The 27,881-nt window shown below is 40.2% G+C and overlaps 2 protein-coding genes across 10 annotated transcripts in view; both read right to left on the bottom strand.

Moving 5' to 3' along the window:
• LOC139546821 (dedicator of cytokinesis protein 9-like) overlaps positions 1-21,563 on the bottom strand; it is a 118,122-nt gene extending 96,559 nt beyond the window's left edge. For all 4 annotated transcript variants that reach the window (XM_071355652.1, XM_071355647.1, XM_071355650.1 and 1 more), the window contains exon 1: positions 21,116-21,563. In XM_071355652.1, the coding sequence (XP_071211753.1) occupies positions 21,116-21,232 (117 nt within the window). In that variant the 5' untranslated portion in view covers positions 21,233-21,563. The remainder of the gene's footprint in view (positions 1-21,115) is intronic.
• A 560-nt stretch (positions 21,564-22,123) lies between these two features.
• The window catches only part of LOC139546819 (FERM, ARHGEF and pleckstrin domain-containing protein 1-like), a 79,656-nt gene continuing 73,898 nt past the window's right edge, over positions 22,124-27,881 (bottom strand). For all 6 annotated transcript variants that reach the window (XM_071355638.1, XM_071355633.1, XM_071355635.1 and 3 more), the window contains exons 25-27: positions 26,564-26,671; positions 23,478-23,629; positions 22,124-23,378 (exon numbers count right to left, since the gene is read on the bottom strand). In XM_071355638.1, coding sequence (XP_071211739.1) covers positions 23,297-23,378; positions 23,478-23,629; positions 26,564-26,671 — 342 coding nt within the window. In that variant the 3' untranslated portion in view covers positions 22,124-23,296. The remainder of the gene's footprint in view (positions 23,379-23,477; positions 23,630-26,563; positions 26,672-27,881) is intronic.

Below are 27,881 nucleotides of genomic sequence, written 5' to 3'. Positions count from 1 at the left end.
ATCATGACCTTTTTCCCGGTTGTTTTGAAAGCACCATAAATCCAGAGAATGCCAGACTTCAATGACAAAATGTGCCCACGAAGGACCGCCGCGCTACCTTCCTGTTCAAGTGAGCACAACAAGGTGAGTCCAAAAATGTATTGTATGCTGCTGCATAAATTATGTAATGCCAGGGAGATATGTAGAATGTAGCTAAGAAAGTAATACTAAGTGGTTGTTGTGTAGTAAGATGTTGGTAGCCCATATGCCTCACCCTAATCATTTGGTCTATTTACCCCTCTTAATTTCACCTACTGTTCTGACTTGGTGGTGCACATTTAGCCTATAACCTGTTTTAGAGAAATGTAATCATTTAATATTGTAAGAGCTTTAATTGTCTGCTTATATGGCCCCTTTATTTTTCCTACAGTTCTGACTTGGTGTACAGGGAGAACAGTGTAAGAACGGCCAATATTCTGATTTCTGTCACTGTATATTTCAAAAGTGCTAAACAAATAGTTATATTGACTACGTCCGTCGTAGCTCGCTCATTAATGTCTTAAAGGAAATTATGGATTTCCTCTTATCCGCTTGTCGTCCCCTTATGCTATAGTTTGCTCATCTCAATTGTCAGTAGAAACCACATTTGTTTAAGCAAGTCAGCCATATCAGCTATGTTTTTTTTAAAGGCAGTAAATGAAGCTGAATGAACTGTTTCGCTGCCAGACAAGGCTCCGCTGATAGCCAGGTGTAGCAGTGGTAAGATGTTGGGACAGCTGTTGGAACTCTGCTGTTGGGACAGCTTTATGTAGGCCATTTGTGGGCACCGTTTGTCAACGTTATAGTGCAACTAATGTATTGTTTAGTGGCTTTGCTGGCATGCATCCCACTTTTTTTTTTTTTTTTTTGCCCACCAATATGTACATGCTAAAATGGCCACTGATCAGAGACATGGCCTAATCTCTATTTAAGGTTTTATGATTTGAATACAAAAACACATCTAAACTTGCCTGTTGATAACAAAGCATAGATCCAATGGGACGAATGAAATACTATGACTGCAGTAGCAGATCTAGATAAGATACAGACAAATGGCACTGAAACACACAAACAGACTAAGGGGGAAAATTCCAGAAGAACAATAAAGATTTACAAACTTTCACTTTCATCTTCCAGCAGACTCCAGTGGCAGAGACCTGGAATTTTAAGTACGTCTCCCTACACACCTCAGCATTCCTCCAACAACAGAAGACAAATATACTTTACCAGAACACTTTTCCCTGTATGAGTCAATAGTAAACACTCTTTAATCTTTCAATTAAAAAAAAACACATTAGGTTCTAAATGTGTGTTATCAAATTGAACATTGACTATAGCTATAAAAGGAATGTATTGATGATTTCAAAGTGTACTCTAATCCCACTCGCTCTACAGTAGATGACCGCATGGAGCGAGTCTGGGTGAAAGGTCAATGATCACAGTTGACCGAAGTCAAGGTGGGATGTGTGGCTGCGCAGATATGACAGTCTCCTCAAAGCAGATGAACCTACAGTATAGTAGTAGTCCGCTCTGGTCAGTCAATAGTTTGGCTCTGGGACTCTACAAATAGCCAGTCAATGAGACACATACCCCTAGAATCACCAGGGACTTTAACCTTGGTGTGGAGCTTGACCATACACTATACAGTAATACTTAAATCTGAGCTGGATTATACGTTAAGAAATAATTGACAGGAAACAATTCGGCTCTAGGCTCTGATGGAGGAGAATGTGGCTCTTCATTACCTATGTTATAGGAATAAGAGGGGAGCAAAATGTCTCATGAAGAGGGCTGGGCAAACAAAAATGGGGGGGTATATTGGAAGTGGTTCAAAAATGGAGAAAAGGCCATGTAGAGGAGTAAAGAAAACAGATGAGAGAAAGCTTGGCTTCAATTTCACCCTTCAGGGGCACCAGTCGATTCCCACAATTACAACGTTAAGGTAGTTAGTGGGGGGGGGGGGGTAAAGGGAGCGAAGCAATACTTTTATAGACAAATCAAGGGGCCTGAAAGAATAAAACACACCTCACGAAACAAAATAAACAACCTTTTAAATGTAATGTGTTCTCCATCAGTAAGTAAGATCCATCTAGATTACACAATACTTCCCACACTTTACCTCCATGCAGTAAACACGGACCGTTCTCCACTCTCTGCTTTTGAGGACATAATCCCCTGAGTTTAATCTACAAACTAGGAGGAGGAGGAGAGGCACAGCGCTGATCATACCCATAAAGGTTTTATGCTGGACCAATTTCATCTGCTGGTTATTGGAACATGGCCATGCACTCACAAGCCAATGGATCAGCCGTGTATGTGTGTGTCCAAGCACAGCCATAGACTTCCTCTGATTCACTTCCTGTAGAAGGGCTAGGAGGGACATGTGAGGGCCTGCAGTCTTTCCCCTTAATGACCTCATTAATATGGCTACTACCCCCAAGCTGCTTAGGGCTAATGAAGACATACTCATATCCTTTCTTTAGAATTGAGCAAGAGTCTCTGGCATTACCGGGAGTTTCTCAACATATGACGGGCACACCCAAAAGACAGAGGTATGTGAGATTAGGTTGAATATCTCTTCCAGAACTAAAGCGTCTGTGGGAAGATACTTCCCGGTGTCTGGTGAATATGTGGTTTATCCACTCTAGGGGCTGAGGGGATGACATGACACGGTACCATTCCATATGCCTCCTGCCTGCCTGTCACTACGTCTCCACTTCAGTCACACAACAGGACAGGAATACCTTATTGGATAACAAATGAAGATTACTACAGTTCTAGCAGTTTACACTGGAATGTAAACTGGCTTTGCAACATTATCAGAGGAGGAAAAAGTGGTCAGGAGGATATGACTCAATCAGTTAGTCAGTACCTCCCCGCCACACCTACAGTTGAAGTCGGAAGTTTACATACACTTAGGTTGGAGTCATTAAAACCTGTTTTTCAACCACTCAACAAAATTGAGTGGTTGAAGTTTACATACAAAGTTGACTATGCCTTTAAACAGCTTGTAAAATTCCAGAAATTATGTCATGGCTTTAGATGCTTCTGTCTTATTGACATAATTTGAGTCAATTGGAGGTGTACCTGTTGTTGTATTTCAAGACCTACCTTCAAACTCGGTGCCTCTTTGCTTAACATGGGAAAATCAACCAAGACCTCAGAAGAAAAACAATTATCCTGGGGAGCAACTTCGAAATGCCTGAAGGTACCACGTTCATCTGCACAAACAATAGTATGCAAGTATAAACACCATGAGACCACACAGCCATCATACCACTCAGGAAAGAGACGCGTTCTGTTTCCTAGAGATGAACGTACTTTGGTGCGAAAAGTGGAAATCAATCCCAGAACAACAGCAAAGGACCTTGTGAAGATGCTGGAGGAAACAGGTACAAAAGTATCTATATCCACAGTAAAACGAGTCCTATATCGACATAACCTGGAAGGCCGCTCAGCAAGGAAGAAGCCACTGCTCCAAAACCGCCTTAAAAAAAGTCAGACTACGGTTTGCAACTACACATGGGGACAAAGATTGTACTTTTTGGAGAAATGTTCTGTTTGGCCATAATGACCATTGTTATGTTTGGAGGAAAAAGGGGGAGGCTTGCAAGCCAGAGAACAGCATCCCAACCGTGAAGCACGGGGGTGGCAGCATCATGTTGGGGGGGTGCTTTGCTGCAGGAGGGACTGGTGCACTTCACAAAATAGATGGCATCATGAGGGAGGAAAATTATGTGGATATATTGAAGCAACATCTCAAGACATCAGTCAGGAAGGTAAAGCTTGGTCGCAAATGGGTCTCCCAAATGGACAATGACCCCACATACTTCCAACGTTGTGGCAAAATGGCTTAAGGACAACAAAGTCAAGGTATTGGAGTTGCCATCACAAATCCCTGACCTCAATCCCATAGAGAATTTGTGGGCATAACTGAAAAAGTGTGTGCGAGCAAGGAGGCCTACAAACCCGACTCAGTTACACCAGCTCTGTTAGGAGGAATGGGCCAAATTTCACCCAACTTATTGTGGGAAGCTTGTGGAAGGCTACCTGAGACGTTTGTCCCAAGTTAAACAATTTAAAGGCAATGCTACCAAATACTAATTGAGTGTATGTAAACTTCTGAACCCCTGGGAATGTGATGAAAGAAATAAAAGCTGAAATAAATCACTCTCTCTACTATTATTCTGACATTTCACGTTCTTAAAATAAAGTGGTGATCCTAACTGACCTAAATTAGGAATTTTTACTAGGATTAAATGTCAGAAATTGTGAAAAACTGAGTTTAAATGTATTTGGCTAAGGTGTATGTAAACTTCTGACTTCAACTGTATGTGTGGGTGCTGATCAACCGAAATAGCATCCTTCAACTAAAGGATACAGGCTGGCGTGAACAGATATCCCACCGATTGAATTACATAATGGTATGGTAGCAAGATAATCTGTAGAATGTAACATATATTGCACACCATTCATACACTTTAGCAGGTCTTAGGAAGTACTTGAGTAAATGAGGGGGATGTTTTATCATGTAGGGAGGTGGTCTTTAAACCAGCCTTTAAAAGCCTTGCAGAGGCATGGCTGACCCCACGACCACCCAAAAGCTCAGTGCACCCAAATAACACCCCATCTGGATGGATGAGAGAGCACCAGAATCAAACAAACTGTCAGAGCAGCAGCGAGAGCATTCCAGACTCCAAAGAAACTAAACTCACTTCAGCAACAAGCCTCGACTAGACCAACGCTTGCCTCACTCTTTATATATACACACACACAACAGATCAGTGTTTTGGTAACAAACCAACATTTCTGAGTTCAGATATTATCATGAGAATACTTTCAACATTTGAAGGAGAAGCAGTTGTGTGGAAGCAGTCGATGTGTTGTCATGGGTGGTAGGGCGAAACAGGTCCCAGAGCAGTTTCCCTGCACTTGTTAACAGGAAAACACCATCTAGCCAGGCTCTTTAGAACTCAGGCACTTTGTTATGGTAACCTCCCTTGTGTTCCAAAACAGTCAGGCTCTTTTAAGGAGAACGGTCACAGTGGGCAGGTTTCCCAGCACTGCCTGCCGGTCTGCTCTCCCAGTCCAGCTACAACCACAGGAAACCACCTCTATCTAGGAACTCTCAGGCCTCTCTACTCTCACAAGATGGGAGACAGGAAGTCATGGGCACTTCCTGTTTGAGCAGGGTCTATCGATTTTGGGGCAGTGCAGGTCAGTGGCGTATTCAATGGGGTGCAAAGTTTAGAGTGTTTTCACTCAGAGCTGGAAAATGGAAAGAGTTGCTCCGTTCTCTCGCCTCTGGTCCAAATGGAGGGTTATTTCTATCTCACCAAACACAATTACATAAGAGCCTTTAAATCAGTACACACAAATGGAATCCCAGGCTTAGCCACAGAGAAATCAATGGGCTATTGTGCCCAAGGGCCAATATATCGCACATCTGAGAATACAATAACCTATTGGAGAGAAGAGTTGGGAAACATAGAAGAGACAGTACTTTTTTTGTTGTTGCAGGAAATGGTTAAATAAGCCACAAGTCTGAAATGACCACACCTCTGGAAAAGTGTGATTGTCCGCTGGCACGGTGCACTTGCTGGGGGTGCAAAGAATGTCTTCTGGTTAGCGGTCACAAATATATTTACGGCTATGTGTCAGTGCAAGAATCAACAATGGTTAATCACTTTTCCAAATAAATGTTTTGTAAACAAAAGCGATCTCTGTTTGTCCTTGAAATAACTTGAGTTGGACACATTGCTACTGGGTAGTTACAGGAAATAAGTGCCTTTTGCTGATATTTTAAAAGGGCAACTTAATTTCCAGATTTGGCTAATTAAGAAATGCTAGCGGCCATGACATGAGTTAGTTTCAGTGTGTCGTTTGATGTGGGTGTCTCGTGTGTGTTTGCAGGTGGGAAGAGTTAGCCAAATCATTTAGCAAATTAGCTTCAGCTTGCTGGTGTGCCACTGTGGCAAAATTGGTTTGACTTTGGATAGCCTATTTCTGGGGATAGTTAAGAACCAGGCTTTCCGTGAGGAAAATGTGGTGCCGGACATTTGACCGGCAGCATTTTGAATTTACCAGACATTTGAGAAATGTAAGGGACCAATAATAATTGGGTGTGTAACCTGATTATGCATCCACCCACGGCACTGAGAATAACAGAAATCACATTTAGATTATGGTAACTTTTCTTAACAGAACATGCAAGTCGAGGATGCAACGATGTGCGGTTCTTCTTACTGAATTTCTGATGCCCACATTTACTTTTCCAAAGCCAACAATACGAGTAACGAACAGCAAAATCACTAGCCTGTCAATCTACTATCCCCTATAGTAGAAAAGTTGACCTATTATATTGGTCAGCATGTGGAGAAAGAAATGGCCTATTCCAGACAGACTCTGGGAAAGTTGTGGAACGATAGGTCCCAAATTCATACTGCCAGTAGGCCTAGGTTACACATATATTTTTTTTATATAGCAATGAGTCTGATGGCAACAGATCAGAACGTTTGGCTTAAAAACGTTGACAAACTATTATTTCTTCACATTATAGGCACAGCAATGTGCACAAGGCAGTAGGCTACACGCAAATGTTTGTTCCATAATGCAATTAGCTGGAAAACACATGTCAAAAGCAAGCGGTTTCATGTGACAAATGAAAATATCAGTTCTACATTTATAAAGAAGGGAGATGTAATATGCAACAAGTAGCATGCATGACTAGGATTGTGCCTTTGGCTAATGAACTGTGAAAGAAAGTTGATATAAAATAATTGCGTCTACATATATGGTCTGATTTTGGCTAGGCTACTTTGAAGCAAGGTTACACATGCCTCATAATATGCAGTAAAACGTTCAGGTTTGCAATGATTAAGTATGTGTTTTCAAAATGCATACTGCCTCCAGCGCATTACAAAGTGGTGTTTATTGCGCTGATGAAGGCTGCCTTCCGTTGCCTACGCACTGCTGTTTGAGATGCTGTACTGCAGCAACAGCGCTGTCGGACAGATTTTCCGCTCTAAAGCTCTGTATGCTGTGCGTGTGTGATAAGATACATACCGAACATACATGCGCACCAATTTAATTCCACTCAATTATGCAAACTAACCTATAGACTGATAAGCATGACTGTTCAAATCTATTTACATCGACTGGTATTTACATTAATGAATAGGCTAAAAAACTATTACCATTTAACGGAAACCCTGCCAGGGACTGTCAATAAATTACACAATGTAAATGGGACAATCATTTTCATATTGCACATCTTTTAGTTCTCATTAAATGCTTTCAATATTTGTATATGAATTTCTACAATTTATAGTTGATTTGAGATTAAGTCATTGAAATTTGGAGCTGTTGACCTTTTAAAAATATTGTCCCATGTACATTGTGTAATTTACAGATGGTCTCCCTAACTAGCCCCATGGGAAAATCAAATGTCAAACCAAATTGACCATTGGCGTTACGATCGGGTTGCGTGCAGCTATGCTCCGAATGAATGATTACTTGGGTGCTGCCAGCCGTGGGCAGGATTAAGGAAAACTGTTACTGTACCCTTCATTCCACGACACCATTTTTTCCTATCATCTCGCAAATCTGTTTTGGACGAGACTGAATTTTACCAAAATTATCCTATTTACATTTTCTAGTCAATTTTGACACTAGAATAAAATGTTTGACTCATATCAATGCCTCTGTAGGCCATTTTCAAAACGAGAAGGTGCTTTTTAGGGGGGCAGTCACTCTAAATTGAAATTGAATTTTAAAAGCCTGTAATATATTCGATGAAGTGCCCTTTATTATAGACCATATTGATAATTCAATAAATCAGATTGTTTTATATGAATAAAGACTTGCTAAAGTGCCAAATTGTTATATTATGACATGTTCCTCCATGCACCGTCTGACTTTAAGGAAGATTTTAATCCACTTAATCACAAAATGTCTCCAAGTTCTCACCGTCATTGTAAAGCCCTAGTTATTTTGCTGCTCTGACAAAGTCATTTCTGAAGATTAGTGATTCATTTTAAGGTGAAAAAAATAAAATACCTGTCAGTCATTTTAAGGTCAACCCTGTTACGTGAACTGAACTCTCGTTTTAATATGGTTAATATATATTTTTAAAGAAACATTGAACATGTCATAGTCAAATCATGGTGTAAAAGCAGGTGAGCTGTTCTCTTTTTGGTCATTTTCTGGTGTTCTGTGGTGGAAAACTGAGTGGGTATGTGTTAACAAGTTAACCCTGTTACCAAGAGGCAGACAAGCTAGAAATGTTTTAACAATTTCATATAATTTTGTGAAGCTTGCATTCAATTGCCCCTCCATGTTGCACACAACAAGCTTCCCTTCCCTCTGTCACAAGAGGATTTATGCCTGATTTAAGATGAAATTGACAAATGTGTTAAGGTCAACCCTGCTACTTTATTCACCTCTACGGGATTGTTTCCCCTCCACCGGGACTGTTGAGCTAACGTGCTTTAATGTGATTAGCATGACGTTGTAAGTAACAAGAACATATCCCAGGACATAGACATGTCTTATATGGGCAGAAAGCTTAAATTCTTGTTAATCTAACTGCACTGTCCAATTTACAGTAGCTATTACAGTGAAAAATAACTATTGTTGATGAGTGCACAACATCAAAAAACTTATCACGGCAATGGCAACCTCTGAAGGTAAATAATGTACTTATATTCAGTAATCTTGCTCTGATTTGTCATCCTGATGGTCCCAGAGATAAAATGTAGCATAGTTTTGTTTGATAAAATCTATTTTTAAGTTTGAACCCCTGCTGTTTTAGATTTGGGTATGTCATTTTAGGCGAAAATTGAAAGAAAGGGTCCGATCCTTAAAAATAAACTTCTCCTTACTGCAACCGCTGTGTCAGATTTCAAAAAAGCTTTACGGCGAAAGCACACCATGCGATAATCTGAGTACAGCGCTCAGCCACCAAAACAAGCCATACAGATACCCGCCAAATTGTGGAGTCAACAAAAGTCAGAAATAGCGTTATAAATATTCACTTACCTTTGATGATCTTCATCGGAATGCACTTCCAGGAATCCCAGTTCGACAATAAATGTTAGTTTTGTTCAATAAAGTCCATCTTTATGTCCAAATACCTTTGGTCGCACATTTAGTTCACTAATCCAAATGCACAAAGCGCGGGCACTAAGTCCATACGAAAAGTCAAAAAAGTTCCATTAAAGTTTATAGAAACATGTCAAACAATGGATATAATCAATCTTTAGGATGTTTTTATCATAAATCTTCAATAATATTCTAACCGGACAATTCCGTTGTCAATAGAAAGGAAAGAGAACGACCGTCGCGCTCACGGCCACGTGCGAGACACAATTTATGGCTTTCAGGCGGACCACTTGTTGAAACAGCTCTTCTTCGCTCCCTTTTCACAATAGAAGCCTGAAACAACTTTCTAAAGACTGTTGACATCTACTGGAAGCCGTAGGAAGTGCAATCGGACCCCATTCACACTGGATATTGGATAGGCAATCACTTGAAAAACTACAAACCTCAGATTTCCCACTTCCTGGTTGGATTCTTCGCCGATTTTTGCCTGCCATATGAGTTCTGTTACACTCACAGACATCATTCAAACAGTTTTAGAAACTTCAGTGTTTTCTATCCAAATCTACTAACAATATGCATAATATTATTAATATGCAACTGCCTGAGTAGCAGACAGTTTACTCTGGACACGCTTTTCATCCGGACGTGAAAATACTGTCCCCATCCCAAAGAAGTTAAGTGGTTTTATTTCAAAGGAAAATGCCACACAAAAACTATCTTTTGGTATGTTTCAATAGTCCATTGTTGATATAGTCCAAAAATGTTTTGGTGTCAGCAATTCAGTTTTCAAGATTTAACTTTCAAAATATAGAAATACAGCAGGTAGATCATTTTTGGGTGGAGTTTTCCTTTAATACACACTAAAGTATTTTTTTTTTTTTATTTAACTTCTTGAGATGGAAAAACTTGTTTTTTATTAACTTGAACATGTGCTCTTTATGACAGAATGTTAAAATTAGGTGAAATCAAACTTTTTTTCCCCAGCAAGTAACATCTCAAAAAGGCACTGCATTGGTGGAATGACCCTACTGCATTCAGACACTTGACAGATTTGACAGACTTGACAGACTTGACAGATCCTGGCTTAGAACGATCCCCCTTTCACTTGGGCATGATGGTCTCTAGCACCTCTAGCACCTCTCCTCTGACCATGAGGACCTCAAGTGGTGGATCTGGTTTGGATTAAAACCACAACTGGCAAGAACCCTGCCCTGTGCCAAGCTGACGTTGTTTATGGCCGGCCCGGTGGGTGTGTTTAATTCTTTCCTTGACGCTTCCACGTCACAACTCACACATCAGGTTTCAAGTTATTAGTCGAAAAGGACCCATGAGCACCAACATCTGAAGTTCATTGGATCATATCAAATTGGGTGTCAAATGAAAGCTAAAGAGCATGTTTTTGGCATAGATGATGGCATAGATACATTTTTCAACCATACTCCATCTTAAAAATGCAGCATAACTAAAGGTTTTGATTTCTGGATAAACCGATGGAAAAGAGGTATTAGAAAACGTCTTAAAAAGGATTAGAAATACATCAAAACACACTGATGTTGACGTAAAGACCCCTGCCAACTAATATCAACACTTATATTTAGATTTGGAGAAATTGTTTACAGTCTGTACGTTTAAGAAATATTGCCTTGTAATTCCATTACCCCCAAAAATATTTTCTAATTTCTCTCCCTCATGAGGAGAGAAGATAATGAGAGTTCATAGATGTAACAAGTAATGGTAGACCTACCAATCAGTTAGTGATTTTACTGATATTACTTTTTGTTTATGAATTATTAAGCGATTAAAAATGTGAAATTCTGTTACCAAAGTTCGCATCTGCACAGTTCTTCGACTAAATTCTTCTTTGTACAAATGTCTGTGGAAAGTGTTAAACATAGTCCTAATAGATTTGTATGGTTTGCTAAACTTTGAAATCAATAGTTTTTGTTTGGCATACATTTTAAAGTGAAAAAACATTAACTCCGTTACCATGGAATTTCCCTCGTATCATTGGTCATAGCTGTGTCATATGGGCTTTAATATGTTTCCAGTCTAGTTAAATCGCTTTTTAACATTAAAAAGCAACCCCTTTCTGACATTTAAACGTGGAAAAACATTTGACAGGAAAAAGCATTCCAGTTGTATACTAGGCTAGGGCATGAAAAGCAGCTGACCTCCTATTCCAGTTCTCTGTTGTCTCGTCCTATTTAGATAACAGATAGATGCCACTGAAATAGAATGCACAACTCTAGCAGATGATCTGTAATTGAGCATACAAGGCCTCTTCAACTCAGTCCAATTCCCAAATGAGGATTCTCTCCCAGTGTCACAGCCATTACATGGAGTTGGAATGATGGACAATACTGTAATGAATACAGCAGACCAGAGCCCATTGCTGAAAGTAGTGTATCTATTAAGGATATCAAAGCAGTTCAAACGCTGTCTACAAGCCAGACTGTTGTGTTGGGGGAGGCGCAGAGGGCTTGTTCAGTGGCTCTACATTTTGCCTTGGCCAAACCACAGAGGAGAGAGTGGGCCTCTTGATGGTCACATGGGCTCATGTATTATTGAACAAAAAGAAAAACCTGCACTCACCGAAATATTATTTAAGCAGTAATGTTTTTTTTTTTAGCAGCAGGTCAGAACAAACAGACGTGTTTTGGTAAACGCTGACAAAGGCTACCACCGAAACGTGTCTGTTTGTTCTGACCTGCTGCTAAAATAAAATACATTCAAATGTCAAGAATATTTCAGTGAGTGCAGGCTTTCCTTTCTTCAATAATGCCTTTTGAACCCAGCACCCAAATACTTTGTTACTACACACATTTGAGCTGAGCACGCCAATTTCTCTTTCTCATGTATTATTGACCCAGGCAGGCTGACAGCTGATCTGTTTCACCATCTCACCCCCTGGACAGGTGTTCACGCTCTACAGTTACGATTACAGAAACACATACACACATTTCCCCAAAATGTTCTCCATGTTTTATATGTTTAATTAAAGTACAGTTGTATATGTTTAATTAAAGTACAGTCCCAGCAATTACAAAGCATCCCAGTTTAAAATGTATTATCGAATAGTCCTACAGCTTGCTCTGTGCTCGGGTAATATGACACGAGTATAAAAAGAGTGGTGCATGCAGGCCCAGGTAGCCCTAAGCGTTTTATTCAGCTTGACCCCCTGTGGGATGGTGTGGCTTCCTTGACATGCCCTGCTGAATGAGAGAGAGCATGAAAGAGAGAGAGAAAGAAAGAGACCAGAGAGAAACCAGATAGAGATCGGAGAGAGTGCGTGCAGGCAAGCTGCTTAGGGCGCCACTGGACAACAGTGATAACCCACTAATCTCCTGACTGGTCTGGTGGCATACAGAATGTCACAGCCCACCCATCACCCTCTCTTACTGACAGGAAACCAAATCATTCATACACAAGGCTCACAGGGCCGAAGCTCAACACTGGATTCATGACTGTAAAGGGCCAAAAAAGGGAATTACACATTTAAAAACACAGTTATGCACACATTCATAAAATCAAGTCAAAAGAGAGTCAACCTCAACGGCACTCTAACCAACACAACATTAGGCTTCATTAAATACCTTGTCCCTTATTTACAATTAGCAGAGGTAAGAGAAAGACTTAAGATAAAACAAACGTACACAATGGCAAACAATGGTCGTTTTGAGGGAGCACACTTTGGAGAGTGAGTGGAGCGCATGTCAAAAGACACCTCACATATAAATCGAGTACAGATTCAAAAGCCTGGCAATGACTATTCACTAGAGTCCAAGAGTTAATGAAATACACGGGAGACAACGGCCGTGTCTGAATACCCATACTAGCGTACTATATAATTCAACTGCATACTATGCACTCACTCCACTCTCTTCATACTATTTAGCACGTACCGTTTAGTAAAAAGTAAGCAGTATACCACGGCCACAACGCAGTAGCGGCTACTGACTGGCTGAGTAGATGGGGGGGGGGGGGGGGGGGTCGAGTGCAGGTGGAGTTTTCCAAATTCAACAGACATGAATCACATTAACCAGCCTGATAATAGCTCAATTCCAGTTTGATTATTTTTCTCTAAACTCTGAATAGAATAAGAATGGAGTTATAGGCCTATTTAGGTTGGTTACAGACAGACTATCACACTTGGCCTATACCCTAGCCCATATATCCCATCTATCCTATTTAAAAAGGACTGAAGACTTAAGTGTCTTTGAACCGGGTATGGATTTTCGCGCTCAAAAAGTTTCCTGTGTGTATGAAGAATGATCCACCACCCAAAGAACACCCAGCTAACTTAACACAACTGTGGGAAGCTTTGGATACAACATGGACCAGCATCCCTGTGGAACGCATTCGACACCTTGTGGGGGGGAACAACTCAATATTAGGAATGTTTTGTCATTAATGTTTTGTACACTTAGTGCATATACAGTGCATTCGCAGAGTACTCAGACCCTTTGACTTTTTCCACATTGTTACATTACAGCCTTATTCTAAAATGGATGAAATTCACGTTTTTCCTCATCAATCTACACACAATATCCCCTAATGATTGATTGGAGTCCACCTGTGGTCAATTCAATTGATTGGACATGATTTAGATACACCTGTCTATATAAAGGTAGCACAGTTTGAAATGCATGTCAGAGCAAAAACCAAGCCATCAGGTCGAAGGAATTGTCCGTAGAGCTCAGACAGGATTGTGTCGAGGCACAGATCTAGGGAAGGGTACCAAAATATTTCTGCAGCATTGAAGGTCCCCAAGAACACAGCGGCATCATTCTTAAATTAAGAAGTTTGGAACTACTAAGACTCTTCCTAGAGCTGGCCGCCCAGCCAAACTGAGCAATCGCGGGAGAAGGAACCTGGCACCATCCCTACGGTGAAGCATGGTGATGTTAGCATCATGCTGTGGGGATGTTTTTCAGAGGCAGGGACTGAGAGACTAGGCAGGATCAAGGGAAAGATAAACAGCAAAGTACAGAGAGATCCTTGATGAAACCCTGCTCAGGACCTCAGACTGGGGCGAAGGTTCACCTTCCACCTTCCCGAATGCACTGTAGGTGAGGAGGTTTGGGAGCACACAGAGATTGAGCCCCAGTCTATGTTGGGGAGTCGTATATGTCCATGGAGCCGCCAAGCCCGGAGTGTTACCACTGGACCACAGCTCTGCACGGGAATGTAGACAGTAGCTGTCAATGAGGAGTCATGTACAATATGTAGTCAGTCATATCCTTTCTCACAGAGGTGACCCCTGGGGCAGGCAAGTGGGCTTGTTTGCTGATCTCTCCTCCTCCAGCTGGGTGACTGCATGTTGGGTCACGTCTGTAGGAAACCTGGCACCATCCCTACGGTGAAGCATGGTGGGGGATGTGTTTTAGTGGCAGGGACTGGGAGACTAGTCAGGATCGAGGGAAAGATGAACGGAGCAAAGTAGAGAAGACTCTAGGTAAAGGGTCTGAATACTTATGTAAATGTAATATTTCCTGTTTTTGCAATGTCATTATGGGGTATTGAGTGTAGATTGATGAGGGGGAAAACCGATTTAAAACATTTTAGAATAAGGCTGTAACGTAACAAATGTGGAAAAAGTGGTGTGAATACTTTCCAAATGCACTGTAAATTAAATCAAATTGTGTTTTGATTTATGTACTAGGCTATTTCACATAAAAACGTGGACAGTCGGGTGCTTTGCAAATTCAGAACCGCTGGACAGCAGCATAATAAACTAAAGCACTGATCATTGAGAACGAGATCAGAATGATTGCTAAGGCTTGATCCATACATTAAATTAGGCAGCCTAGCCTACAAAACTGAAACAATCTATATGTTGAAATCAAACGGCCTGATTCAAATGATGCATCTACATCTCGAGTCCCCAGTGCCGACTCAGTCAGAAACCAAAACATGGTTTAGTATTTAGTTTAAAAGCTCAGAGAAAAGGCCAAGTAAACTAGAAACACTTTAATGAGAAAACAGAAATACAAAAAATAAATCCAAAATAAATGTTCCAAGATGTCACCTAAGACAAAAACTACTTAGCCTACATTTGAACACCACCGCAGAAGCATCGCTATTCTGTATCTTCCCAATTAAGTAACCTAGTTTTGTTGTTTGGCTACTTGAAGAAAACTAGGGCCTATTACTCGCAGCCCACCTCTTCCAGTGTATTGAATTCTACTAGATGAAGAGCTGAAATGAGTAATATCAACCTGGCATTTAAATCAGAGTATATAATAAATATATAATACATATCACATATAATAAATGATTCTATTCTCGCCTACTGAAAATGCATCATGCACGATTGCGTTGTTTCCCGCTATTCGTTGATTTCGGCAACGCATCCCCATATCTAATTGATCAGCTTACATCAAAACCCAAATGAGTATGACATCCGGGCATTTAAAGTATACTTCATTTTCAAAATGTCGCGTACTATTACATTTTATTTTTCTGGATACTCAAAAACGACCTAATATTTAAGACGCAAGTATGGGTATTCGGGACACCGCCCAGTGTTCCCTCTCTGTGGCGTGGCCGATTCTTAACACGACCACCCGAGGTATCCCTGAGATGTTGCACACGTGTTATTTCTTCTATCTGGACCAAAATGAACAAGGGAACAGACAGCCAGAGACGACTTCAGCAGGTACTATAGATACTAGATATTCCTGAAGTTCTTTTTTCAGGCTAATGGAAGTTTAGTAATACATCCTGAGACACAAAGCAGAACAGCTCAGGGTCTGTCCTGTTGACCTTACTGTACAAATGGCCATTATGTCTCATCCTTTATCCTCAATGAAGACAGCTGGAGCTACTTATGAAATTAAAGTCAAATATCTGAGGACACATGGACCCTTACTGAGCGGTCTGTCAGTAAACCGCTGTGAGGATTCATATCATGGAATAATAATGGCATGACTCACAAAAACAATTGTGACTGTTACTAGAAATGATGCCTGAAGAAAAAGCATCATGGACAATAACAAAAGAACACAAGTGGAGGAGGGAAATGGACAATTACACGGGTAGTGAGCGGATGTGCTTGACGACGGTTTGTTGATGCTCAGTAGGTTAGGGCCTCTTTACACTACACTACTTTGACGACACAAACTAGGTCCAGAAGAGATACAGTGCCTTCAGAAAGTATTCACACCCCTTTACTTTTTCCACATTTTGTTGTGTTACAGACTGAATTTAAAATTGATTACATTTAGATTTTGTGTCACTGATCTACACAAAATAACCCATAATGTCAAAGTGGAATTTAGTTTGTAGAATTTTTTACAAATTAATTAAAAGTCTTGAGTAAATAAGTATTCAACCCCTTTGTTATGACAAGCCCAAATAAGTCCAGGAGTAAAAATCTGCTTAACAAATCGCATAATAAGTTGCATGGACTCATTCCATGTTCAATAATTGAGGTTAACGTGATTTTAGAGTCTCTGTACCCCACACATACAATGATCTGTAAGGTCCCTCAATCGAGTAGTGAATTTCAAGCACAGATTCAACCACAAAGACCAGGGAAGTTTTTCAATGTCTCGAAAAGAAGGGCACCTATTGGTAGATGGGTAAAAAAAATAGCAAAGCGACCAATATTCCTTTGAGCTGGATGAAGTTATTAATTAGGCTTTGGATGGTGTATCAATACACCCAGTCACTACAAAGATACAAACGTCCTTCAAAACTCAGTTGCTGGAGAGGAAGGAAACTGCTCAGGGATTTCATCATGAGGACAATTGGGATTTTAAAATGGTTACAGTGTAGAATGGTTGTGATAGGAGAAAACTGAGGATGGATCAAAAACATTGTAGTTACTCCACAATACTAACCTAATTGACAGAGTGAAAAGAAGGAAGTCTGTAAAGAATGTTTGGGAAAAGGCCCTTAAGAAATACTGCAAAACATGTGTCAAAGAAATTACCTTTATGACACAAAGTGTTATGTTTGGGGCAAATCCAACAGTACCACTCTTCATATTTTCAAGCATGGTGGTGGTTGCATAATGTTATGGGTATGCTTGTCATCGGCAAAGACTAGGTATGTTTTTCAGGATAAAAATAAATGGAATACAACTATAAACACAGGCAAAATCCTAGAGGAAAACCTGGTTCAGTCTGCTTTCCAACAGACACTGGAAAACAAATTCACCTTTTAGCAGGAAAAACAACTTAAAACACGAGGCCAAATCTACACTGGAGTTGCTTACCAAGATGACATTGAATGCTCCTGAGTGGTCTACAGTTTGGACTTAAATCTGCTTAAATCTATGACAAGACTAGAAAATGGCTGACTAGCAATGATCAACAATCAACTTGCCAGAGCTTGAAGAATTTTCTAAAGAATAAATGGGCAAATATTGTACAATCCAGGTATGCAAAGCTCTTAGAGACTTACCCAGAAAGACTCACAGCTGTAATCGCCACCAAAGGTGCTCCTACAAAGTATTGACTACGGGGTGTGAATACTTACATAAATGTGATGTTTCTGCATTTAAATATTTCTAAAAACATGTATTCACTTTGTCATCCTGGGGTATCGTGTGTAGATGGGTGAGATTTAAAAAAAATATTTAATCCATTTTGAATTCCGGTATGAATACTTTCTGCAGACGATGTACTTGTGTAGGGTAAAGAGATGGATCTAGATTCAAATCTCTTGAAGAAATCTACACCACATATCCTCAAAATAATTACCAGAATTTCCATAATACCAGTAGACATCATTTTTGCTCTTTTAGGCACATTGAACATGAAAGGCTTTTAAAATATCCACACATTTGTGAATCATCGGATTAAACAAGTATGCAAAACTGCGTGCGATATGGTTTAGATGAGAAGCTCCTGTATATTTTGAATATTTATCCTTACTTTGTTTGTCTGTATACTATGGTATTTACGGTATGCCAGTAGCTTCACTCACAAATAAAGCAGGAATGTGGCTTTGGCAACAGCTCATCCAAGGCTAGTTTAAAGCGCAAGTATGATGAAGATAAATACTGTAGATCTCACTAGACATATTTTACCATTATTATATAACTAATGTAAATCCACCTTTTGTTTGATTGAGACATGAAATGCTCTGCTGCGCCTTCTGCCAAACAGTTTATGGGACATCTGATTTCTCCATCTCCCTCTGAGACAAATAAAGTGGCCCACGCGAGACTCCAAGGGCCTTGGCTACACAGACATTAAACAAGTGTCTTAAATTGGTCTTTCACACAGGCCCCTGGACCATATGACAGGCCTGGAGGCTGTGTGTGATGACATTCCTCCTGATTTACATTCCTCTAGAATCCAACCAACAGCAGGGCCAGTGAGGATCTAAGTTTATCCCCATTAGCTGAAATCCAACATGGACTATTGATTGCAATTACACAACTGCCCCCAGCTGTTTTATAGCACTTGTGCATTAACAGATCATATCCAGCTGCCATTGATGGATTAGTTTCCACACTTTTCCAAACAAGGAAAGCAGAGCTGGAATACAGAGCCTTTAAATCGAGAGGAATCTTCTCTAATGTATCCAATGCATTTCTGTTCTAATGTAATACGGGAGAGAGAGAATGCTGAGTCCTGTTTTGTTTCAAAGGCAGACTTTGGAGTTACTGCCACCACCACGACCCGCAGCACAACAAATTAAAAGCTGATGACGGCCATTATGGTTGTAATGGTTTTCACAAAGAGAGAACTGGCTCTGCTCTGAGCGTGCATGGAGAAATAGAGGGACATCTCAGCTATGAGCCCTGTCCACTGGCACGTCCCTTTATTCCAACAATAAACAAAGGGTCTCTGCCCAGTATGTCCTCTCAGAAACATTACATGAACTGGCTAATCAGTGGAACAGTGGACAGTATTTGCCTCTGAAATCTAACATTTGCATTTGATCCTATCCATGATCAGTTTGAGTAATAGTTTGAGCCATACAATATTTACTGACCAAAGAGGATCTATTCAGTTCATTAGGACTTCTTAGTGGGTATTTGGATTTTACAATCTTTCAGACAATACAATACATTTGTGTTTCAATGCAGACTGAAACACAATCGTCCACGATGGGGGGGATCCGTCACAATCTCCCCTTTATGTCACTGAAAGAGATCCTTCTTCCTCTCGTTGGGTATTTACATGTTTCATGGAGGAATTAATTACAAGCCGTGTGTATGGATGATGGTCTTGTGTAGAATCACATTCCTGTCCCACTCCACTGAGGGGCTCCACCAGAACAGAGCTATACTTCACACTTTATTCTTCCTACCATTCACCTTATGTTGGTCAGTGAACTTGGGAGTTGTTCTTATTCACAATGACTTCCTTATAAAAACACATTATTTTGCATACCCTTAGTCTCCTCCAGAATCCTCTGGCTTGGGTCCATGAGAGAAAATGAATGAATGAATAAATGAATAAATAATATGAAGGTGTGGTTGTGGGTCTGGGATCTTGAGTCAGGATTCCATTTCCCTGACAGAGAGCCTGGACGGTGTCCGTTTCGGTTACCTAGCAACTTCTTCTAGAAAAGTTGGAACAATTACTCCAAACACCACACCAAACACAGTACACACAAAAGGGTCAACTCCTTTCCCTCCAGAGCCTTTGCAAAATTAATATTGTGATATCACAGGCCCCCATTGCCCAAATGTTCCAAACTGGATGGTCAAATTCATCATTAGACAAATGGCACCCGATACTGTCTGGGACACCGACCATGAAATTGATTCCAAATACTTCTCTTTGTAATGTGGTGCCTCAGAGCCTTTCTATGGACATAGACTACCTCACTGATACTAAATACCCTATAATGGGGCAGAGATTCCTAACATTTATTTGGTCATTATATAAATTGTAATTTATAAAAGCAAAGAAAATAAAAAAAATCTTTACACATACACATGAAGGGGTTTTAGTTATGTACTACATTTTTTCCTTGTATCATGCAAATATGTTGACCTGAAGGGACAATATGGTGGCCTATTGAGTACAGTGTGCTAATACCGACATGTTGTGCATCCAATTAGAACGTAGGGCTAATATAGTCTCTACAAGATTGGCCTTCCAAGTGCTCCATGGATCCCAGTATAGATGGCACCTTTAACACGTTATGTTTTTCCCAACAGGTTATAAAGATGTAGGACTAGTTAAAACGTGCACTATGCAGAAATAGACATTTCATGGTTGCTAAAATTCTAATAGTTCGCCGAATTTCAGTTTATATGACAAAACAAACAAGCATAGTGCAGAGAATCCTTGTACCATCTAAACAGTTGTGAAATATATGTTCCATAAACCAAAATATTGTGTTATCTGTTTGAAGCTGGTGTACAAACCCTAAAGTAAAAGAATGGGAAGCATAGAAAGAACAGATCTACAGCTTCTTAGACATGCTTTCAAGGAGAATGACAGACCCATAACTCACATTTCTATGTTAATTTTGTAGGGTCAGCCCAAAAAATTACATATTGCAGCATTAAAAAAAACGAATGTGCAGGATTATTCATATCCATGATAATACATGTATAGGCCTACCATTGCTGATGTGTGCATCTAATTTACATGTTTAATCAATGATAGAGAGATGATTGACCTTGCTGAAGGGTCAGAGAGCAACACAATTCTTTGACTAGAATGGAATACAACTCAATGAAACGAGGGAGGCAGCTGAAGTTGGTTTAACACTGTGTGCACCAATAAGTAATGTAGGCCTAAACAATTAACTGGTAAACCAAGTCAAATAATAGGTAAACTCCCAACATGGAATGCATAATGTAATGCTTTCAAGTAGGCCGACATGTAGAAAATGTGATACAGGTCTTATTGGGCCACATTGAGTATAATTATCTTAGTGCTGCACCTGCTGACCTCGAGGATGGTTGGCAATGGGCGCACATCTCTACGGGCTAGAATGTAACACACAAGGCACAATAGCAAACAGACGTGTAGCATAGAGAGTTTAGAAGAGGATGGAAATTATGTAGTGTACTTACAACAAGCACGGAGGTCCTGACAACCTCAGAGACACTTTGCCTTAGTTCAGCCGCAGTGCCAGGTTTACTTAGTCCCCTTGTAAATTTCCTGGTCTCCGGGTGTACTGGAACTGACATGGTCGAGTCCTGCCTTTCATCAATTTCTTTAGGAATTTATAAAACGTCAAAGAAGAAGAGTAAAAACTGAATCATCAGCCGGCTTTTTCCGTTTCTCGGTCAGCACAAGAGCGCACCTTGAGTTTAAAACTGGGTCATGTTGTGCTGGTTCACTCTGCCTTTTTGATCTCATAATTTGCAACAATTACTAGTGAAAGTTGTATTGTATTATCCCGCAGCTGTTACATTCCCCCACTGAGTTGTTGTTGTCATAATAAACCATTCTTCCGCGCGTTCACCGTCTCATTACGGCTGTCCCTCGTCGGTCTCGCTTTGGTCGTTCTACCACGCTTCTCCACTCCTCCCTTCTCCAGTGATTTACAAAGGCCTGCCCAGTTCAGTTTCTATTTGAGCAGGCTAGGAACGTACTGTAATCATTGTTACAATAATATTCATAGGGGGGAAAAAACAGTTTTTTTTAAATCGACATGTAACGTTGAAAGTAGAGAAGATACAATGCCATGTCTGTCACCATAGTGGAAATAATTGTTCAATGAATGTAGAATAACTATTAAAACGTGCATAATTTAAATAGAGTAAAGTACTTCACACAACATTCTAAATTGGACGGTAAAAACCTAATGACGCCAGCCAGACCAAGTTTGTTTTTAGGAGGACTACGTAGAATTCTTTCATCAGATTAAAATGATGCAATAACTTCGGGCCAGTGTGTGACTAGCACAATGGCACAGGTCTTATGTTATTGAGCAATGATGCCATCTATGGGAATACAAGAAACAAAATGTAAATTCTCTTGTAGTGTACTTAGGTGAAAGTGGTTAAAAACATTCCATGGGCAATCACACCTCTGTTAGCTATTATGGACTAGCAAAAGAACCCACATTACAAATGTTCAAATTAGGTTTTTATTGCTTTCATTTCCAAAGCGCTCTCTGGTGTCTGGGAAAACACAGCATTCCCTCAATAAGGAAAACCAAAGTTTTCCCTCTCTGTCATATGCATATATCCATTTAATTTAGACTTGTAAAGGTCTCTTTACATATGGGAGGCAGCCTAGTCCAACAAGGGCAATGGTGCTTGGAACTGAAAGTTTATATTTTGTTTCACACATATTCTTTAAAGCTTTCCATTACAGTTTCCTTCATAATACACAGATTATGAACATCTCACATTTCTCACACAATTGAGGGTGGAATATAATAATCTTCAGAACACCCTCTGAAGTATCCTTACAACAAAGCATAACAGGAATATTCACTTTACTTGAATAATGGCGTTAGTGGTGATGGTAACTACCCTGATAGCTTTATAAGTAGTTCTAGAGTTATGTTGATGATACAACAAAATATTCTGATATCTTACTTATCACAAGGTCTCTCACTGTCCAGAGACATCTTATTAAAAGAAAAATGTAATTTAAAGTGATTTTTTTTTATTAAATTTTTTTACAACACATTTCAAGTCTCCTTACCACCAATGTAGTAAAATTGCATTAAAAGTGTAGGAAAATGGTAAAACTGTTTGGCACTTTTTTATTATTTTTTTTATTATTATTTCCCCCCATAAAATAAACAAGGAGACAAAAATCTTGAGGATGCAGTGATATTCTAACCATCTATGAAAAAAACAAGTTTAAAAATGCAGAATCTTTGTATCAACAATCCAATGACAGAATGTGAAACCAGAAGTACAGTAAGTGATTCAGCCCGTTAGAAAACAGTATAAAATGGCATCCTACAAAAAGAGGTTCAGAGCTGAGTAAAAATGCTGAAAATGCAGTCTCTGATGCAGTCTAAACCAGCGGACATGTCACCATTAAAGCATTAAAAAGCACCAAGATTGTGCATGGACACTGCTCAATGTACATATGTCCCAGATATGTGTAGAAAAGGAAATCAAGAGTGTCCAGAGAAGTGAAGTAAATGTGGCGCCAGAGGGGCTCTGCTTCAGCTTGCTGCTTGGGGAGTCGTAGTGTGACGAGAGGCTAGATGTGGCCAGACCGTATGGGAGATTGTGGTAGGGAGAAGAGGCATGGAGACAGGGAGAGAGCCCTTGCTCTTTGGATCAGTACGGATGGGGCTCTTTCCGGCTCAGAATGCGGGTGATGCTGGCAGAGACTGTGGCACTGCGAATGACCTCCATCCACCTGTATGGAGAGAAAAAGACAGAGGGTTTCACACTGCCCAGTAACATCTGTAAACAAACATACTATACACAATACAGGATAGACAGAAGTGTACTGTACCTCTCAAAAGTGTATTCGCTCTCAGATCTGAAGTAGTAGACGTGGGATTTGAAATGCAGTTTGAAGACATAGTCCTTGTGGATGTTTTCAGACTCAGTGGGGATGGTGACAGAGTAGCCCAACAGGGGGAGACTGGCCAGCGGATAGTCATCCTGGAGAGAGGGGAAAGGACCAAACAGGACCAAGCATTCTGAATGTTATAATGCTACTTACATCCAGTAACAAACAGTTAAAACAATCGGAATTTCAAGGAGCTACTCACTTTCACTCAGTGGTGTAAAGTACTTAAGTACTACTTAAGTAGTTTTTTTTAGGATATCTGTACTTAACATTACCATTTTTATTTTTGACAACTTTTACTTCACTACATTCCTAAAGAAAATTATGTACTTTTTATCCATACATTTTCCCTGACACCCAAAAGTACCTAGTACATTTTGAATGCTCAGCAGGACAGGAAAATGGTCTAATTCACGCATCAAGAGAACATCCCTGGTCATCCCTACTGCCTCTGATCTGGAGGACTCACTAAACACACATGCTTTGTTTGTAAATTATGTCTGAGTGTTGGAGTGTGCCCCTGGCTATCCGTAAATGACAAAAACTAGAAAATTGTGCCGTCTGGTTTACTTAATATAAGCAATTTTAAATGATTTATACGTGCACTTTTACTTTTGATACTTAAGTACAGTGAGGGAAAAAAGTATTTGATCCCCTGCTGATTTTGTACGTTTGCCCACTGACAAAGAAATGATCAGTCTATAATTTTAAGGGTAGGTTTATTTGAACAGTGAGAGACAGAATAACAACAAAAATATCCAGAAAAACGCATGTCAAAAATGTTATAAATTGATTTGCATTTTAATGAGGGAAATAAGTATTTGACCCCCTCTCAATCAGAAAGATTTCTGGCTCCCAGGTGTCTTTCATACAGGTAACGAGCTGAGATTAGGAGCACACTCTTAAAGGGAGTGCTCCTAATCTCAGTTTCTTACCTGTATAAAAGACACCTGTCCACAGAAGCAATCAATGAATCAGATTCCAAACTCTCCACCATGGCCAAGACCAAAGAGCTCTCCAAGGATGTCAGGGACAAGATTGTAGATCTACACAAGGCTGGAATGGGCTACAAGACCATTGCCAAGCAGCTTGGTGAGAAGGTGACAACAGTTGGTGCGATTATTCGCAAATGGAAGAAACACAAAACAACTGTCAAACTCCCTTGGCCTAGGGCTCCATGCAAGATCTCACCTCGTGGAGTTGCAATGATCATGAGAATGGTGAGGAATCTGCCCAGAACTAAACAGGAGGATCTTGTCAATGATCTCAAGGCAGCTGGGACCATAGTCACCAAGAAAACAATTGGTAACACACTACGCCGTGAAGGACTGAAATCCTGCAGCGCCCGCAAGGTCCCCCTGCTCAAGAAAGCTCATATACATACCCGTCTGAAGTTTGCCAATGAACATCTGAATGATTCAGAGGACAACTGGGTGAACGTGTTGTGGTCAGACGAGACCAAAGTGGAGTTCTTTGGCATCAACTCAACTTGCCGTGTTTGGAGGAGGAGGAATGCTGCCTATGACCCCAAGAAACCATCCCCACCGTCAAACATGGAGGTGGAAACATTATGCTTTGGGGGTGTTTTTCTGCTAAGGGGACAGGACAACTTCACCGCATCAAAGGGACGATGGACGGGGCCATGTACCGTCAAATCTTGGGTGAAAACCTCCTTCCCTCAGCCAGGGCATTGAAAATGGGTCGTGGATGGGTATTCCAGCATGACAATGACCCAAAACACACGGCCAAGGCAACAAAGGAGTGGCTCAAGAAAAAGCACATTAAGGTCCTGGAGTGGCCTAGCCAGTCTCCAGACCTTAATCCCATAGAACATCTGTGGAGGGAGCTGAAGGTTCGAGTTGCCAAACGTCAGCCTCGAAATCTTAATGACTTGAAGAAGATCTGCAAAGAGGAGTGGGACAAAATCCCTCCTGAGATGTGTGCAAACCTGGTGGCCAACTACAAGAAACATCTGACCTCTGTGATTGCCAACAAGGGTTTTGCCACCAAGTACTAAGTCATGTTTTGCAGAGGGGTCAAATACTTATTTCCCTCATTAAAATGCAAATCAATTTATAACATTTTTGACATGCGTTTTTCTGGATTTTTTTGTTGATATTCTGTCTCTCACTGTTCAAATAAACATACCATTAAAATTACAGACTGATCATTTCATTGTCAGTGGGCAAACGAACAAAATCAGCAGGGGATCAAATACTTTTTGCCCTCACTGTATATGTTTTTAAATTACATTTACTTCTGATACTTAAGTATATTTAAAACCAAATACTTTTACTCAAGTAAGACTTTTACTCTTTTACTTTATTTTACCAATTTTCTACTAAGGTGTCTTTACTTTTACTCAAGTATGACAATTGGGTACTTTGTCCACCACTGCTTTTCACTACAAAAACACTTGATAACACTATCATACTTTCATGGCGCATTTTAAAATGATAGAAAATCCCCCACGGCTACAGGTCACAGAACATGTGACAAAACATGAGTAACTAACTATAGCATTACTAACAATGGTTTCTTTCAGGTGGTGATTCTAACGGATTCAGGGGAGCTGTGCTGAAAGTGAGAGCAGATCAACTGGCATGGGGATGTGCGTAACTCCCTTACATGGCACATGGATTTGAAATTCCACAGAGAGATGGGATATTCTTAAATTAATAGGATATTGTTAGATTGTAAACAATACTGCCATGTTGAAGATCATGGATGATGAGCAGGAGGAGGGTAGGGGGTAATCCCCAACATACATTGCTGTGCTTCTGGCCTTCACCATCATACATGGATCATAAGGAGGGGGAGAGAGGAGAGTGTCGTCTTCCCCAGAACACATTGCTGTAGTTCTGGTACCATATGTATCAAGCGTCTCAGAGTGCTAACTTATAATTAATAAGATTACATGGACATGGGGGACCTGATCGTAGAGCAGCAATCCTACTCTGAGACACTTTGTGAATACGGTCCATGGTCTACACAGACAGACACGAGGAGTTGGTGCTAGCCCTCACCTGGTGGGTCTTGTAGAAGAACAGGCTGAAGTTGGTGAAGACCACCCAGAGCTTCTGCCAGCCATTGCTGTTCTTGAACTTCCTCAGCAGGTTTCCTGACAGCTGATTCTACAGTAGAAAAACAATTTACAATCAGTGAACTTTGTTCATGTACTACATAGAAAAATTACATGACAAAAATAAATAAAAAACAAGTAGAGGGAATTTCAACAAACACTTACAGCACCTTCAGTAACTATTCACACCCCATCACTTGTTCAACATGTTTTTGTGTTACAGCCTGAATTTAAAATTGATTACATAAAAAAAAAAATAACACTGTCAAAGTGGAATTATGTTTTTAGAAATGTATTAAAAAAGAAAAGCTGAAATGTCTTGAGTAAAGTATTCAACCCCTTTGTTATGGCAAGCCTAAATAAGTTCAATAAATAGGTTCAGGAGTAAAAATGTGCTTAACAAGTCACATAATAAGTTGCATGGACTTACTCTGTGTGCAATAATAGTGTTTAATATGATTTTTGAATGACTACCTCATCTCTGTACCCCACACATAAAAGTACGTAAGGTCCCTCAGTCGAGCAGTGAATTTCAAACACAGATTCAACCACAAAAAACAGGGAGGTTTTCAATACCTCGCAAAGGGTACCTATTGGTAGATGGGTAAAAAAATTGAGCATGGTGAAGGTATTAATTACACTTTGGATGGTGTATCAATACACCCAGTCACTACAAAGATACAGGTGTCCTTCCTAACTCAGTTGCTGGAGAGGAAGGAAACCTCTCATGGATTTCACCATGAGGCCAATGAGTTTAATGGCTGTGATAGGAGAAAACTGAGGATGGATCAACAACATTGTAGTTACTCCACAATACTAACCTAAATGACAGAGTGAAAAGAAGGAAGCCTGTACAGAATACAAATACATGCATCCTGTTTGCAACAAGGCAAACTGCAAGACATGTGGCAAAAGAAATTAACTTTTTGTCCTGAATACAAAGCTTGGGGCAAATCCAACACAACACATCACTCAGTACCCCTCTTCATATTTCCAAGCATGGTGGTGGCTACATCATGTTATGGGTATGCTTGTCATCGGCATGGACTAGGGAGTTTTATAGGATAAAAAGAAAATGAATAGAGCTAAACACAGGCAAAATCCTAGAGAAAAACCTGGTTCAGTTTGCTTTCCAACAAACACTGGGAGACAAATTCACCTTTCAGCAGGACAATAACCTAAAACACAAGGCCAAATATACACTGGAGTTGCTTACCAAGATGATGTTTAATATAATCGTCTTGAAAATTTATGACAAGACT

This window comes from Salvelinus alpinus, chromosome 20 (assembly GCF_045679555.1).
Source record: "Salvelinus alpinus chromosome 20, SLU_Salpinus.1, whole genome shotgun sequence".
Classification (NCBI taxonomy): Eukaryota; Metazoa; Chordata; class Actinopteri; order Salmoniformes; family Salmonidae; genus Salvelinus; species Salvelinus alpinus.
The sequence above is the reverse complement of the archived record's forward strand: the minus strand, read 5'-3'. Positions and strand labels throughout refer to the sequence as shown.